This window comes from Heliconius melpomene, chromosome 14 (genome assembly GCF_056956725.1).
Source record: "Heliconius melpomene rosina isolate 202511_hmr_F chromosome 14, ASM5695672v1, whole genome shotgun sequence".
Lineage (NCBI taxonomy): Eukaryota > Metazoa > Arthropoda > Insecta > Lepidoptera > Nymphalidae > Heliconius > Heliconius melpomene.
In genome coordinates, this window is record NC_140402.1 from 2,568,368 (window position 1) to 2,584,839 (window position 16,472).

The 16,472-nt window shown below is 34.0% G+C and overlaps 3 protein-coding genes across 3 annotated transcripts; 2 read left to right on the forward strand and 1 right to left on the reverse strand.

The window, feature by feature from the left end:
- The first annotated feature begins 662 nt into the window (after nucleotides 1–662).
- On the forward strand, nucleotides 663–2,395 carry amx (TM2 domain-containing protein 3 almondex). The gene is made up of 4 exons (XM_085197082.1): nucleotides 663–934; nucleotides 1,046–1,284; nucleotides 1,736–1,857; nucleotides 2,063–2,395. Exons 1-4 carry the CDS (start codon nucleotides 841–843, stop codon nucleotides 2,340–2,342), a joined length of 735 nt encoding a protein of 244 aa, XP_085053208.1. The 5' UTR covers nucleotides 663–840; the 3' UTR covers nucleotides 2,343–2,395.
- A 143-nt stretch (nucleotides 2,396–2,538) lies between these two features.
- LOC146531921 (uncharacterized) lies at nucleotides 2,539–4,627 on the forward strand. The gene is made up of 3 exons (XM_085197083.1): nucleotides 2,539–2,714; nucleotides 3,176–3,357; nucleotides 4,340–4,627. Exons 1-3 carry the CDS (start codon nucleotides 2,559–2,561, stop codon nucleotides 4,548–4,550), a joined length of 549 nt encoding a protein of 182 aa, XP_085053209.1. The 5' UTR covers nucleotides 2,539–2,558; the 3' UTR covers nucleotides 4,551–4,627.
- Nucleotides 4,583–16,284, reverse strand: Mau2 (Mau2 sister chromatid cohesion factor). The gene is made up of 12 exons (XM_085197081.1): nucleotides 16,029–16,284; nucleotides 15,666–15,845; nucleotides 15,334–15,456; nucleotides 15,119–15,247; nucleotides 14,234–14,342; nucleotides 12,693–12,857; nucleotides 12,242–12,442; nucleotides 11,486–11,595; nucleotides 11,179–11,280; nucleotides 10,714–10,817; nucleotides 7,599–7,801; nucleotides 4,583–7,312 (listed from the first exon to the last, which is right to left on the reverse strand). The coding sequence occupies exons 1-12, from the start codon at nucleotides 16,251–16,253 to the stop codon at nucleotides 7,125–7,127; spliced, it is 1,839 nt and encodes a 612-aa protein (XP_085053207.1). The 5' UTR covers nucleotides 16,254–16,284; the 3' UTR covers nucleotides 4,583–7,124.
- Between the last annotated feature and the right edge of the window lie 188 nt (nucleotides 16,285–16,472).

Sequence of the window (16,472 nt, forward strand, 5' to 3'; positions counted from 1 at the left end):
GCATTGCATATTGAGTGCAACAATAAAAAATACAATTAAAAAAATTATAATCATTAACTTTAAAAGTGATCGAACCTACAATCATGGGGTTAACAGTCGCATGCTTTCGCACTGCTGACGGTAGGGCCTGAAAATATATATATTTATTACTAGTTTTTTACTGCCTCGCTCTATATTTTATAAAGAAATTGGAAAGTGTACCGGAAGTTGCTATTAAATATTGGTGGAAGTAATTTGATCACCTGCGTAATTATCCAGTACATTATTAATTGATTCTTAACACGGTACTGTACCTATCAAATATAGCCTTTTGCTTTTGGTCTGAATATAGTCCCTGGTACTCAATAACTACCTTAAAATGGGTATACAAAAATTATAGCAGTTCAAATGCCTATATTCAAAACATTTTATTTTCTTTTAACTTAACGTTAATATATCACCAGCTATTATGAAGAAAATTTGATTATTTAAATAAAAAGAAGTGAAATAGTAGATTTACTAAAGAAAATAATTTTAAATTATGATTTAAAAAATCCTGGGTTTGTGTTTTTTCACCCCGAGAATTATATTCACCCCAGTAAACTATAATCAAAACTTGTCAACTTTTTAGGCATATAATTTGTTTTCTGTGGAATAAGTACTAATAATTAATATGTCAATTTCAATTAGCTGTCACAGTCAATAGCGATGGAAAAATATAAATATTTATGTACCTGCTTTTTTTTCCTAAACTCTAAACTAAGTAACTATCAATAAGAATTATAAGATATATAAATACTATAATAATTGGTATTAAAAAATAGTATGATATTTTGCAAACAACTGTGCAAGTGAAACAAAATGTGCCCAATTTTACCATTAAGAATTGCTGTTAAAGATTCTTTAGTCTTAATTCTTTTAGTTATTTTTAATACTATTCACGTTACAGACTTAGGTAAGTGTAACTTAGGAAGAAATTATAACGTATTACATAATAAAAATTTTATTAAGTACTTATAAAAATATCTTAGAAAATGATTCGATATTTTAATGTTCTTATTCGTAGCTAATAATGACATGGACCTTCAAAATAAGCAGAGCAAAATAAAAGAAGATACCAGCAATAAAATACTTAATTTTAATAATAACGAAGATTACTTGAAAAACTGTCCAGTGGAACAGGATAATGTGTCAGATTGTTCATCACTGAATTACCCCTGTATTAATTGCAACAGAGATATCGATTGTGCTTATGGAGGAACCTATAATTATACATGTGTGGTGAAGGCCAAAATAATTTGCAATGTATGTAATATTTAGATTTCATATTATTATGATTTACTGAATAAATTTAATTTAGGCTCCTGTGGCACAGCTTCTTACTGGTAATATGAATGGGAACTCAGAAGAATGATATTATTTTAATTTCCTCCCTCTGATAAGAAAACAAAACCTGGTGTTCAATTACTATCACAATATCTCAAGAATTGGTAACATGTGTCTACCTTCAAAATCACAGTTGCACAGTCAAATTACTTCCTAGTGTGCAGCTACAAAGAACACATAAAATACTAGTGACTCACTTACAGCTTTGTTCACACACAGACATTTTTTGGTTGCTACATTGATAAATGACCCCACAGTTTTTATGTAGACAGCAATCTAGTACATTTTTATTATGTGTATAGACTTACTTCAAATATTTTAAGAACAAACAATGTCATAAATCCTCTATGAATTACTTGTGTCATTACAGGGCTCCAAAACTTTTAACAGAACAGCCATGTGTCGTTTCTGTTATCAAACTGAGAAGTGGGAACACAGATGTGAGCAAAAAGCAAATTGTAATTCTCTAGCTTCCCCCACCAAATATTATTTGTAAGTTTTGCCTTTAGAGCTTACTGATTCTTTATTTGTTTTGAATATACTTTGGTACATTAATTATAATTTATTAAAAAACAGTAAAAATAATTGTAACATGCTTCAATAATTTCTTAGTAATCTTTAGTGTATCTTTCAAACTTTATATCAAAACTATTTATCCTTATGTCATACATCATATAACAAATTCTGTTATTTTCAGGACAAATTGCACGGTTTCTGATCATGTAATATGCTTGGGAAAGCGAAAATTTTTAAAGAAAGTGCGTTGCACTTGGACGTCCGGGACCAGATGGGGTACTGCTCTTATCCTCGCACTCACACTTGGTGGTTTTGGTGCTGATAGATTCTACCTCGGTCATTGGCAAGAAGGTATCGGAAAGCTCTTCAGCTTTGGAGGCCTAGGTGTGTGGACTCTAGTTGATGCACTTCTCATTGGCATACATCACCTCGGCCCAGCTGATGGATCTGTTTATATTTAAGTTAGCTTTAAACCAAATCTTGTAACTTATTTAATATTATAATTTTAACACTTTTGTGTCTTTTTAATCTGTTTTCGTTTTAGATAATTTCTTTTATTGAAAAGAGATGAAATGTGAAAAACATAAAAAAACGTCAAGAACGTCAAATTTGGCATTTATTTCATTAGGTGTATCTAAAAATTTTCGTAGTTCATTTAAAATTTTCCAAACTAAAAAATGTCTCACGATTTCTATGCAGATGCTTGGAAAAAATCTATGAGGAGAGATCGTTTGTGGTATCAAACGCATCTAAAACCGGCTTTATTGGCGGCTAAAGAGAAACAAGTTCGAGAAATTGATACTTCCATCGCCCTTGCCGACGAGCTTTTACGTGTATACAAAAATATTTTTATTAGTGTTTAAAGTTAAATAAAATGAAAACTTATTTTATTAGGTCAGCATAACTAAATGACTCTTTCAATTATAATCAAGTAAGTCGGGAACAGTCGTGGCGCAAGGGCAGCGTGTGTCTGTAAACGCGACAGACTGTGGATTCGATTCCCACTCGTGGAAATGAAATATTTAATATACTCATTTCTTCGCTCTAGTGTCGAGCCAAAATGCGGCGTCACTCAACACACAATGCCTCCAGAGTTCGGCGGAAAATGGGCAATAGAAGTGTCTTAATGTTCCCAGGTTCCCACTGCCTACCCTACCATGAGCGCAATACAGCGTGAAGCTTAAAAAATGTATAGATTAGAGTATGATATAGACATCAATAAGCAAAAATCTTTAAATCAAATTAGAAAATACAAGATAATGCAATTTAAATGGTAATTTGTTCATTTACTTAGATCTATGACGAACCAGTTGCAAAACCTAATCCGGTGTCTTTACACGATTTTATACCGTTAGAGGACGACAATCTTATGAAACCAATCGAACCAAGTGTAACAAACCTTCTGTATGGATGTACTGAAAAAGGTGCAGCTCGGCAATATCTTAAAGCCAGATATAAAAAAGCTCCGGAAGAAAAGTATCTATGTTTCATTCATAATTTTTCATGACTGATAAGCAACTACCATTACTGAGCTTCCCGCTGTACTCGGCGTATAGCGGCGTAGGCAAAGAGTATCTAGTTTTAAGACGCTCCGTTCTTCACTTTCCGCCGTATTTTTGAGGCATTGCGTGTTGAGTGGCGGAATTCAACGCCACGCTTTTGCCTACATTAAAATATTACTAAATAAAAATTCTTTCCCTGGAGTGGAATCGTTCCCATAACCGGCGCTTTACAGTCACACAGTGGCGTAGAAAATAAGAGATTCAAAGTATCTTCTACTCTCACGTACATCAAGCGTCAGACACTAAAATGTGACATTGGCTACCTTTACAAAAAAATTAATCGTCGACTTTGATGCCCCTTTCCTTTTGATGCCCGACCGAGGGGGGGGGACCCTAGCTACGCCACTGCAGTCACACTTGTGCCCCTGCGCCAAGACGGCCTCAATTTTATAATACTATTGCAATTATAATTGCTCACGCGATCCTGCAAGCGTCACGATAGTTGCGGTTTTCTCTTACGATTTTTTGATAGAGATTATTATATTTAAATGATTTTCATTTCTGGTTAGCGTCGCCTGTTAGCGCGACAGGTTGTGGGCTCGATTCCCACTTAAATGAAATGAAATATTACCTATTTTAATTTCTTCGTTTTGATGACGCGGCGTTAAATCCACCACTCAACACGTGATACCTCTGGAATTCGACAGAAAATAGGGAATGGAGTGTTTTAAAACCCCTACGCCCTCGACCTATCCTGCTGTGATCGGGATACAACGCGAAGCAAAAAAAAAAACCTGATAAGACAAAGCAGGGCTAAGTTGCGATATCCCCTATATAAAATGCTATGTCTTTCGAATCTGAAATGAAGAGAAATCTAAAAAAAGAGAATATCTATTTACATTTGTTAATCAAAGTTAAGAAACACCTAATATTTAAATATAATTATACGGACGCAGGTTCTATTTCCGTATAACATCCAACTGGGACTACGGCTGGCAGCAAAAACAATCGCGTGTCAGAGCTCGCGACGTGAACTGCGGGCGACGTGCCATTTTGCGTGACACCTTCTACCGCAAGAGCAACCTCGGCCCAGACCCTTCGCACTACTCGAGCCCCGCCGGCGGAGAGTTCTCTATATGCAGCGAATACTCTTGCATCAACAATTAATAAACTATAAGGTTTTAAATAACAAGACAGTGTATAGCAAAAAACATATATATTTATAATTTTATTATTTACAATAATTCAACTTTTATTTACATATTTAACAACAGTAAATGTACCCATTTCCTAAGGCCACATTTCACTGTTTAAGGAAACTACTCAAATAAAAAAAAATGTGTACAGATTACAGTTGTATAGTCTACAACATAACCCCGGCTGAGCGTGCCAATGGACGGATCCCGGTACGGGAGCGACCCTCCTATATAGACAAAAAAAAATCAGCTTCACGATGTATCCCGCACACAACAGGGCAGGAAGAGGGAACCTCGTGTTAAGGCACTCCCCACTTTCTGCCGTTTTCTGGAGACATTGCGTGCTGAGTGGCGGAACTCAACGCCGCGCTTACGATACCAGAGCGAAGAAATGAAAATATAAATATTTCCTTTCGAGTAGGGATTGGGTACGATCCCAATTTTGCAGCACACCCAATTTTGCAACCAGCCGATTTTGCAGCACACTTTATGCCCCTATCTAGGCTATCATATAAAAAATAATAATTAGAATGGAAAGAAGTATTAACAGCTATTGTGACACTAACCTAAGACAGATCCATCCATTGTAACGTCGATAAATACACAATTAAAACTAAAATTAATCAACCATACTTCAACAACGTTCGCGCACTAACAAATTACTAAAAAGAAGATAATAAATATGAGACGTCTTTGTTCTTTCTCAAGTTCGTATTTGACGCAGTATTTACAATTATACACTATAAAATCAGTCCATTGAATTTAGCATAACCCACATTTATTTTTAGCATTATTTAGAATTGTGCAAAATAAGACCAAATGCTCTCCCTTCTGCTATATTACTAATAAAGTTAATGGTAAATGGGAATAAAGTTAATATAAAAAAAATATTAAATAGTAAATAAATTGTTGCAATGTTATACATTTGAAAGTCAATATAAAGCAAATTTACAAAAACCTAATAAACTATAAATATGCATTCAATTTTAAATAAATCTATTAAATAATAATATTTAAATTCTAACAGAACATAAGTCAAAAATGTATATTTCCTACTTTGACATTAAAAATGAGATAATTATTAGACATTATACAGAGTTTTACTTGTTACTAAAACATTATACAGGGTTTGTATGAAAAAATAACAATTTGCTTTCTTCTTTTACACTGTTTTCAAGTTCCACGCAGGGAATCAGTTCCACACTTTTCGTCAGTGCTTTGTCATGTTACCAGAACAAGGAAATGAAAATATTTTTTACCCCTAGTAGGATGAACTACTACTGAACCCACAATTGTCATATTTACAATCAAATGCTATGCAACAATGACATTTAACAATATTTTACATTGCTTAATAAAAAAATATATACATCATACAGCTGACCTAAGATTTTTGATCTTTTGTTGTTTCAATTGTTGACTTACATATTGTTAGAATTTGATAATTTAATGAATATAATACTTGTTTTGACAAATATATGTAAATATAGTGATGTCGGACTTATTCCAATACTTTATAAATCAATCCAGAGGACTGGTCCGAGGTCAAGTCTAATTAAAATGACAATTAAAATAAATTAATTCTTATGAATTATGTTTCTTATTGAATCAATAGAATAAAAAGCAGAATATAGGAAAAATGGCTAGATGTCATAAAAAATTGACAAACCACTAATCTTTGATCATTTTATATGAAATAGGGGTATAAAATTAATTTAAAATTACAAAACTTTAGGAAATGGTCAAGTTAATAAGTATTATATCCACTTACAATTGTTAGAATATGTATAAAATGGTAGTACCAAAATATAAGGTGGTTATAAATTGTATTTATGTTTTTCTTTGAATATATTTTATAGGAATATTTTATAATCTCCTAATGATATATTCGGTGAATTACGTCTTATGTCTATGAGCATGTACATTTAGTTTATACATATTTCGAATATATTTAAGTATCATAATAAATTTTAAATAAGTTACAGTTAAATTATATGACTCTTTACCAAATATCAATTAAAAACAAAAAATATGCTTCTAAAATGATTTAAGGGCAGAGCATTACAAAATTAAGTCAGGTCAAAATTTCCTCAACAACCAATTTGTTACCATTCACGAAAATAATTTAGATATATAAAAATTGGAACATAGACTCAGCCTGCACTTCAGAGGGGCATTGGTCTGAGTCCTGCTATATTCAAATATTTATAAGGTTTCTAAAATATTTTTCTAGTCATAGTGCAAAATAACACTTTAAAAATGTTAAAAAAATTTACACATTTACTCACTGAGTATCTCACACACCTACATTTAGGGGTCACTAGTCACTTTGTAAGCACTTCACTGTTTTACTCTGACACTTGCACTTGATAAGTCCAATACAGTGATCCAGACAACCACACAAGTAATATATTATTGACTACGTCACAAACACGCAAAATTTTAAAAAATAAGATTAATATAAAAAAAAATACTTTGAACATAAAGTAGCCAATAATAATTACTTAATAGTATGAAACGCATCACTTGTCTATATCCATATTATTTAAGTGCCATGAGTGTTTCCAGGGGGTGGGGGTAAAGCCGGGGGTGGGCCACTAGTCCATTGCACAAGCGCGTGTTGCGGCAACTGCGTGGCTTGGAAATGATCTCTAAGTAGTGCTTGCGAGAAGTTACAGTGCATTTGGTACGCTTCATTCTCCCGCTCCGTGTCCCCTGCTAGCCTGTACAGATCTAGAAGGGTATAAAGATAAATAAAATAATTAATTGTAACAAAGTAAGGAAGACACGCTTGGATTTAGTACAGTTTGAGAGGCTTAAGTTGTGCTTTGTATTGGTGTAAGTTATAAAGTTTGTTATTAGAGATCAAAAAAAAAGTTCGAAGTTCGAATCTCACACCCACACTTCACTATTACATATGACCACTTGCTTGCTTGTTTTGCCAAAGAGGGTAAACGAAGATAATACAATCCTCCTTCTTCCTTATCAATTCCAGCATAATTTTTAAAATTATCATTACCTTTAAGTATAGCACTGGCCCACAACTGCACATGAACGTCTGGTATCTTGCTAGCTAACTGCATAGCGGGCGTGACCATGTTCATACTCTCTCGAGAATTATTTATGGACAGGAATATATGCCCGAGCAGCACTAGAGAACACGACGTTAGTCTGTTCAAATCCTCCGCATTCGCCATCTTTAAAGTTTCTCTAAGGTAACGTCTGAAATTAATGATATCATATATAAATAAATATAACTTCACGCTCTAATCTGTTTTTCTATATACTATCAATGGAGAATAATCACTAATTTTAAATTCTAGCTCATCGTATTGTCTTTTAAAAACAAAAAATACTTGTGAAAGAATTATTTTGATACGTCTATTAGTTTTTGAGATATTGTCCTTTAAAGTAAGCGCGCGACGCGAGATTTCGTCGGGCCGTAACCGACTCGCGTGACGTCACAGGTCTTGCAAAACTCGCTCGCTCAGTTCGTCCTCGTTCACTCGCAGCTCGCGCTCTTCTTTAGCTGGCGTTCCACCACAAATTTAGTGTCGTTTAATATATAGATATATTTTTAAAATCTTTTTCACTTACATAATGTAATAGCGAGCATTGTATTTTAAGATATTGAAGTTTTGATAGTACTTTGTCAAAAAAACAGTTCTATCCTGCTCGGTTTCATGGCGTGTTGTACCAAAATCTTTAGCTTTGATTATTTTATTGTAGTATCGATACTAGAAAGCTTGATTTTTTTCCAACAACACTTGGCTTGGCTTGGGCGTTACCACAAACTTACCACAAACTTTAATTAAGAGACTACTCAGAACTTTGATGGAGGCATACAAGAAAAAAAAGAAGAGCTCTGCATTAGATTTGCGGCCTTTTTAGATTTGCAGGAGGCCTTTAACTGTGTGCCTCGTCAATGTATTTGGAGGGCATTGCGATCCAAAGGGATCCCTGAGGCCTATATTGAGATTATCAGAGATATGTACCACGATCCCGCTTTGCGATTCGCGATGGTTAGGACTGCTGTTGGCGACACCAAACCCTTTAGTTCACCAAGGCTCGGCTTTTAGTTGGTTCTTATTTATTGTAGTGTACTGTCACGGCTCAGGACCAGCCTCTATGGCTGATGATGTATGCCGATGACATTACACTCATTGAAGAGAAGCAACTAATGCTGGAGCGTAAAGTGAACCTCTGGAAGGGTGCGCTTGAGAACGGCGGTCTTAAACAAAATGTGTCGAAGACGGAATACATAGCCTGAGGGAGCCCGGACTCGAGCACTGTCCTTATAGGTCCTGAGCCAGGCGTTAAGTTGGAAAAGTTTCAAGTACCTTGGATCTGTTATGCATGAGTCTGGAGGCATCGATCACGATGTCCGTGGTTGGATAAACGCTGCCTGGGCCAAATGGTAGGAGATTATTGGTGTGGTCTGTGACCACAGAATACCACCCAAGCTCAACGGGCAGATATATAAGAGCATCATCTGACTGGTTCTATTATAAGGCAGTGAATGTTGGCCAGCACTATCTCGGCATGCTGAGGAGCTTCACGTCACGGAAATGAAGATGCTGCGGTCTGACGCATTCGAGGTAGTCTTGGGGTCCATGACGTAGCGGATAAGCTAAAAGAGCGTGGCCTAAGATGCTATGGCAACGTTGCGCGCCTGCGTAGGAACTATGTCGGATGCAAGTTCCTTGCTATGTCTGTCCTGTCCCTGGAGCTAGACCTCCGAACGCCCAAGAATGCGGTGTTTGGATGTCGTGATGCAGGACATGAGTGCCAATGGTCGAACCACTCAGGACGTTATAGATCGTGTAAAGCGGAGTAGGTTAAGCAGGAAGGCAGACCCTGGCAACATACGCCGGGATTAATGCCAAGAAAAAGAAGACTTGGTTGCAGTTGTTGAAGACTCGTCGCTTCGACGATGTAGCCCATTATAAATACCATGGTATGTTTACAATCACCTCTGCTGGCGGCACAATCTTCGCAGATTACGTATAAACTTATTGCTTCTTTTCATTGCATTCTAAGCTGCAATAATATAGTTTAATACGTGCGCGGTGTTCTGCTGTAATCTACATTTGGCAATACATACATAACCTACTCTTTTAACTTATACGTACGCAATAGCACGCAATAGTACGCATCATGACCATAACTCTCTCTTGCCGATCTTCAATAATCACAATAAAAATAATATTCAGATATACATATATAAAAATATTAAAAATCTACATTAAAAAAAAATTGTGCATGCTCAACTTACTGCATGAATTTAGTTATATTATTATTATATTATTTTCACTTATAAAACAATCTACTACTACTACTTTGAACTTGAATAAAAAGTTTGGTACTTTTAACGCAAATAGCGTTACCTACAATATGAAACTAGTTAGGTTAGGTTACATTACAGTTTTAAATAAATAATTTCAAATAAAATAACGTAAGCTAGTTATTATCTATACCCCAAATTGACATAATATTACTAGTTAGACAACAAAACTTATCTTCGCATTTTTACTCCTCGCATTTCTGCGGCGATTAAATCACTATTTTCCGATAAATAATCGGCAACCATAAATCCATCTATTACAGGTAGGTTATCCGATTGACCTTTTTCGATTCCTTCATTCATTTTAATTAATTGTATTAACACTAAACACAAGCGAGTAACAAATAAACAAAGTACTGCGCGAGATCTCCTATCACCGTTGGCGACTAGTGAGTTCTGCCAGACCTGTGACGTCACCGCCGGCCGCGGGACTGTTAGCGGCATTTGAAATTTTTGCAAACTTCAAATGCCTGTAAAATCATAACTACTTGGTTATTTTTAATGAAACAAAAACTAGTGCATTTGTATACGTAAAAACTTTACTGTAACGAACTTTGAAGCATTATTTCATACCTATTACCATTCCTCATTTTCAAGACATTGTGTGTACATAGGCGAGAGAAAAGAAAATTCAACGCATTTCAAGACAAACATAATATAGCAAGGGACAATAAAATATTTTATAATTTTTATGTTTTGACTTGAGATGTTCAGACGGTTTTTTAGGAAATGAAGGTTCAAGAGCTACATTCAAATTGTATAAAATATATAAAAGCCAATAATATCTTACTTGGCTTCATGATATCGCGCCTGGAAGAACGCTTGTAGGCCGAGCACGTAGTAAGAGGCGGCGCGAAGCCCGTGCGCGTAAGCCGGTAATGCCTCGGGCCGCACCTTATAAAAATCTATATATTAATATGTGAAGCACACACTTTGCACTCTTTTTTAGGATAATTATACGACCGGAGGAGCACGAAATTTGGTATAGTTACAGTTTATATAAGGAATGAGAAAAAGGCTAAAAATGCTTTCAGATACATATTTTTTAATTTCTCTGAAAGCATATTATACTGTACAAAATTTGTTTTGTGTTATTGTAAGATCAAAATATTTGCGATAAATATTTGTTGTTAAAAAAATCACATAAATAAAATTAAAGTAAAATTTTTAATATGTGATTTCTTTTTAATATTTTATCTCTCAGGGTATTCAAAATACATTTTTTTATTAAGCATAAAATCAAAGCTAAATTTACCTGTTCCATTAATTGTGCTAAATCATTGTCTCTTCGCCCTCTTAAATACACGATGGCCAAATTCAGTTTTGCAAACATCCATAAGTCCTTTTCTTGTGACATCTAAAATAAATATCAAAGATGTTTAAAATAATGTTTTAACAAAGTATATACGACTTATAGCATATAGACAGAGGTTATGTTGTGTTAAGTCTCTCTGAATGAACCACCCAATTTTGAAAAATTACTCAATACGAGTAAAGGAATTTAATGCCGTGCTTTTTCTTCTCCCAAAAAAGAGAATAACATCTTTGAAAATATAACATACATGTATAGCAGTGTGGAATTGTGCCTCAGCCGCCTCCATACAATTCATCGACATTGCGTAGAGCCCTAGTAAACAATGTAGCTGTGGCGTGTGCGCCGCCGCCGTCGTAGCTGTAAATAATCATGTTTAAATATTTTTTTTTTATTTTTGGCAGTTGGGACAAGTTAACCTTACGTAATAAATAGATATTTTTTGCCTAAGCTAGACTTCTTTCCACCTTTTAAAAATATTTTTCTAAGCAAAGATTGAATACATACTTTTTGACTGTATGAAAGTGGCAAAAAAGTGACAAATAATTTCGCCAATGATTGTAGCCATTTGCAATGTATATTGTATCTATCATAAAAAAATATCTAAAAATATGCATAATTAATTATTCTGCATATTCATTCTAGGCTTCTTTTCCTTATCCTCATTGGGTATAGTAATACTTAGGGCCAGTTTCACCAGTTATGAATAAAGTTTCAGATAGCAGTCTAATAATGAATGCTATCCCACAGATAGAGGATGAAAATCCAAAATAACTGTTCCTTATATTTTCAAGAATATTTTTTCATTAATGAACCATAATAGTAGGTTACATTTTTAAATTACAAAAAAGTATGTAAAAGTGAAATGCATGTGTCAAATGTGTATCTACTAGATATTGCTATTCGCGACCTGTGAAACCAAAAACAATATCTTGTCTGGCAGATAAGGCTGTCCGGGACTTCACCACTCAGTGGCGAAACTGGCCTTTAGTATAGTGGTTGGTACCATTAGGCGCAGTGTTCAGCAAGTGCGCGGCGCGCGCTATCTCGTGTAGGGCGTGCGCCTTCCCGCCGGCCACGAGGCGGCACAACGCCGCGTGCTCCAGCAGCGCCATGCGCAGCCGCCACGCCAGCGCCGCGCCGCTGCGGGACGCCGCCGCGCCTGATGCTGCTGGGGTGGTGGACTCTGATGCGTTCTCTTCACTCGCTGGAAAAATTATGTCAATGTATTAGTTATGTTTTTATTGCTTCGCTCTGGTAACGAGGCAAGGCCCTTTAAATTTTGCCACTTAACAAGCAATGCGTTAATAATTCGGAAGAAAGTGGATAATGGAAGTGTCTTAACGAAAATGGAGTGTTTTAAAACTAGATTCCCAGGTCCCCTTTGATATATGTCTATCCCGATATAGCGTGAAGTTAAAAATAATATTAAAAATATGTATGTGAAAGAAGCTCACAAGTAAGCTTATCAATCTGCGCCAATGCCTTCTCGGTGTACTTATGCGCTTTATCCATGTAGCCAGCCTGTGCGGAATGCATCACCGTCACCAGATACACTAGAACGTAGAGCTGCTGTCGCGACAGCCACACGAACGACTCGCCTGACGCTACGCCGCATACTGCTGGAATATATATAATACATTTCTTTTATGTTTTCTTAATTAGCAAAATAGACCTAAATTAATCGGATTTTAGCAAAATTTAAGTAATGGAACTCAATTCCATATTTTGTACTAATATTGTAAATATAATCTTACCTTGCTTAGAATGTAAACCATTTTTGTCAGGGTAGGTAGTCGTACATATTTATACCATTCGAAAGTGTAAATAGAAATTCAAAATCAATTTTTATTTTATTTCATATTTATCTATACTAATATAATAAAGCGGAAGAATTTGTTTGTTTGTTTGTTTGAACGCTAAGATCTCTGGATCTACTGGATCAATTTACTTTGTTTTTGTTTTGTATGAAAGCTGCATTCTTCAGAAGTGCTATAGGCTATATAATATTACATTACACATACATACTAATAAATTAAAATACTTTCTAATTTGACATGCAATTTATTCTGCCATGTTAATAACAACCGTCGTCGCTAAGCGACCGCGTTCGTTACCGCGTCATTTTGATATTTATCCTTATAAAAATAAATATAATAGTCACTTTTAGCATTTCATCTAGATTAAAATTATATTTCTATAGAAATTATATTCTTATATTTCAAGCAGGCGTAGCCGCGTCCGGGCCCGCTAGTACTTATAATAAAATCGTAAGAGAGGTCGGTGTATGTACTGTACTTGGAAGATATTTTAAAAAAAATGTTATTAGGAACCTTTATTAACGCAATAAGGGTTCTAAAACAATGATTTTTAAATTTTTTGTCTGTTTGTGCGTTTGTAATCGCTAATCTCAGTAACATCAAAGCTAAAAAAGCTTAAGCTAAGCAAGTAAGCTTGTGCCGTATATATTAATTACAAACGGTTCATAAATTAAAAAGTTATGTCAATTTAAAGTACTTAGTTCGATAAATTTGCTAATTGCTGTAATTAGTATTAGTGATTTGTAAGTAGTATTAGTCATTTTATACAACTGTTTTACTAAAGTGACTGAATCTTTAGTTTTCAATTTCTTTATTAATACTTATATTTCAAGCGGGCGTAGCCCCGAACGGGCCCACTAGTAATAGAATATAAAAATAATTTTACAAAATTGTAAAAATCTTTAGCTAATATATACTTAGTTTTTTTTTATAGGACAGTAGGTTTACACTCTAAGCCAATGATATTGTAACTGGAAATAGCCAACAGAGTGTAGTCTCTTTTGGTTCAGTTTTTTATTTAATTGATGATATTTTGTATGACTTTATATGGAATACTACATATTAAAAAACGTCTTAAAAAATTTGGCAGTGCATGATGGAAAACAGTGCCTTAACATTAGATTCCCTCTGCATATCCTGCTTTCTATAAAGGGACTTAAAAAATATCTATGACTTACCATCATCATCTGGCCACGTAGGAGCCATTATAGTCTGAATGCTTTGCTGCAGTTGTTTAAGACATGGTTTCACACTTTTCACTTGTCCAGCCATTAAATAATGACATACCTAGGAAGAAACAACCCTTTTTTTAAAACATTTATTCGAAAAACTTATATTTTATTAGTGTATATTTTATTATTGTATAATGTATTTTTTTTTTTTTTAGTATTTTATCTGCAATCAGTCGCAAAACTACAAGCAGATGGCCTGAGTGTAAATGGCATGACAATGATAAATTAGCCATGTTTTCCACATCCTTTTTAATTAAAAAAAAACAACATTTTATAAAAAGTATAATGTTTGCATTTTAATCAAGTATTATCAAGTAGTTTTAGTAATTACACTACTTGATATAATAATTAAAATGCAAACATTTAACTTTTTACAAAATGTTGTTTTTTTAATAAAATGGTTGTGGAAAACATGGCTAATTTATCATGGTACAATAAGAACATTAATAAATGTAAGCTTTTGAGGAATGGCCAATAAATTGTATAAAACTGTAGTTTTGTAAAGTTACAAGTTACAGTTTTCTAGTAAAAAGAAATAAATACAAACAATAAAAAATAATGTGCATTATTATTCCAGTAAGATAGACAGAAGAGTTTCAATTAGAAAGAGAAAATTATAGTACTTTTTGATATAGACTTTTTAGTTGAATTTTTTTACAATTTTCAATGAAGGTTAAGAATATATTATGGCCTAGTGATAAGAGCATTTAGACGAATTCCACATGAGTGGCACAAGTTCAAAACCTGCTATGTTAAAATTTTCATGTTTTCTAAAAAATATTTATCATTCCTTATAATTGAATAAGACTATACAGATAATTATAAATTTACCTGTAATACAAGGAAAAACACCTTAAGGTACTCTTTTTGATGTACACTACCGGCCCAAGTTTCTACCAGGTGTCCAGCTTGATTCAATAAGGGTAACACTTCTTGGATTTTTTTGTCTATTAACAATAACTGAAAAAATATATACAAGGTAAATTAATAATAAAATATTATATAACATTATATATCAAGACAATATATCATATTTAACATCTTACCATAACTCTACTAAGCAAAAACAATACTCGGGTATATGCTGCATTAGATATCTGAGCATAATCAACTCCTACTCCCAGTAAACTACTTGCCACTTCATATTCTCTTTCAGTAGCATGGATTTGCTGAAAATGTAAATGCTTAGCTATATTTTGCCTTTTCTAAAATGTTTAAAATCTGTTTAAGCACAACTAAAAATAATTTTAATTTTACATACACTAAAAATAATATAATATCAAGAATTCTAATAGGTATTCAAAATCTGTTCATTATCTATTAGAATAATTACCCTTAGAAAATATTTTCATTAGATAGATTAAATTATTATACTTACCGCCAATTGGAATATAAGCCTGCAATGCCAATAAACACTGTGTTGTGATAGTTCAATTGCTTTTCGTAATATTGGTTTCGAATGTGTTGGTTGCCCTTGTTGCTCGAATAGTTCAGCAAGAACACTTGCTGCTTCGAATTTAACGTCATCGAAGCCATTGATAGTCTGAGATAAGCACCACTGTAACGAAAACACTATATGACCCACTTCAACATCATTGTTTACATTCTATGGGAACCTATCGTTTTTATCTGCGCTATAAAACTATTACTAAAATTATGGTACACTTTTATACTTTATTAGAACTACACAGACACTTTTATGTTAGCTTCAACAGTCACTAAAATAACAAAAAAAACTTACACTCTGTTCCAAATGCGTTCTCGCCAAGTCGATGTTTTTAGTGTGTGTCAAAAGGATATTTCCAAGTTGTAAATGTGTTCTGGCCTCGACTCTTTGTGGTGGTTTGAAATTAAATACAGCTTGAAGGCACTGAATACAACTTTTTATGTCAGGAGGATTTGATGTACGGAAATGTTCCGCTAAACCAAGTAATGAAATATACCAAGCGTCCTGCGTTGACGCCATTTTGACATTTCTGCTTGGAGGGAGCAGTGTTGACAGCTAGTAATCTTCCATAAAATAAGGTACAGATAAAATTATTTTCCCTCCTTAATATTATTATTTAACTGGGGTGAATAAAAAATTGGGAAGGTTTTTTATATCATAATATCTAATTATTTTCCAAAATAAAACTTCAATTTTAATTAAATATCTATTTTATTTAAAGATCAAGATTTTCTTAAT

Excerpts from the sequence above, each read along its gene's own strand:
- Mau2 (XM_085197081.1), bottom strand. The coding sequence starts at position 16,253 with ATGGCGTCAACGCAGGACGCTTGGTATATTTCATTACTTGGTTTAGCG. Across the intron at positions 15,457-15,665 it reads GGCTTATATTCCAATTGGCG|CAAATCCATGCTACTGAAAG; the intron begins GTAAGTATAATA and ends TTACATTTTCAG. Across the intron at positions 10,818-11,178 it reads TAGCACAATTAATGGAACAG|GTGCGGCCCGAGGCATTACC; the intron begins GTAAATTTAGCT and ends GATTTTTATAAG.
- amx (XM_085197082.1), top strand. The coding sequence starts at position 841 with ATGTGCCCAATTTTACCATTAAGAATTGCTGTTAAAGATTCTTTAGTC. Across the intron at positions 935-1,045 it reads TATTCACGTTACAGACTTAG|CTAATAATGACATGGACCTT; the intron begins GTAAGTGTAACT and ends TCTTATTCGTAG. Across the intron at positions 1,858-2,062 it reads TCCCCCACCAAATATTATTT|GACAAATTGCACGGTTTCTG; the intron begins GTAAGTTTTGCC and ends TGTTATTTTCAG.
- LOC146531921 (XM_085197083.1), top strand. The coding sequence starts at position 2,559 with ATGTCTCACGATTTCTATGCAGATGCTTGGAAAAAATCTATGAGGAGA. Across the intron at positions 2,715-3,175 it reads TTGCCGACGAGCTTTTACGT|ATCTATGACGAACCAGTTGC; the intron begins GTATACAAAAAT and ends TCATTTACTTAG. Across the intron at positions 3,358-4,339 it reads AAAAAAGCTCCGGAAGAAAA|GTTCTATTTCCGTATAACAT; the intron begins GTATCTATGTTT and ends ATACGGACGCAG.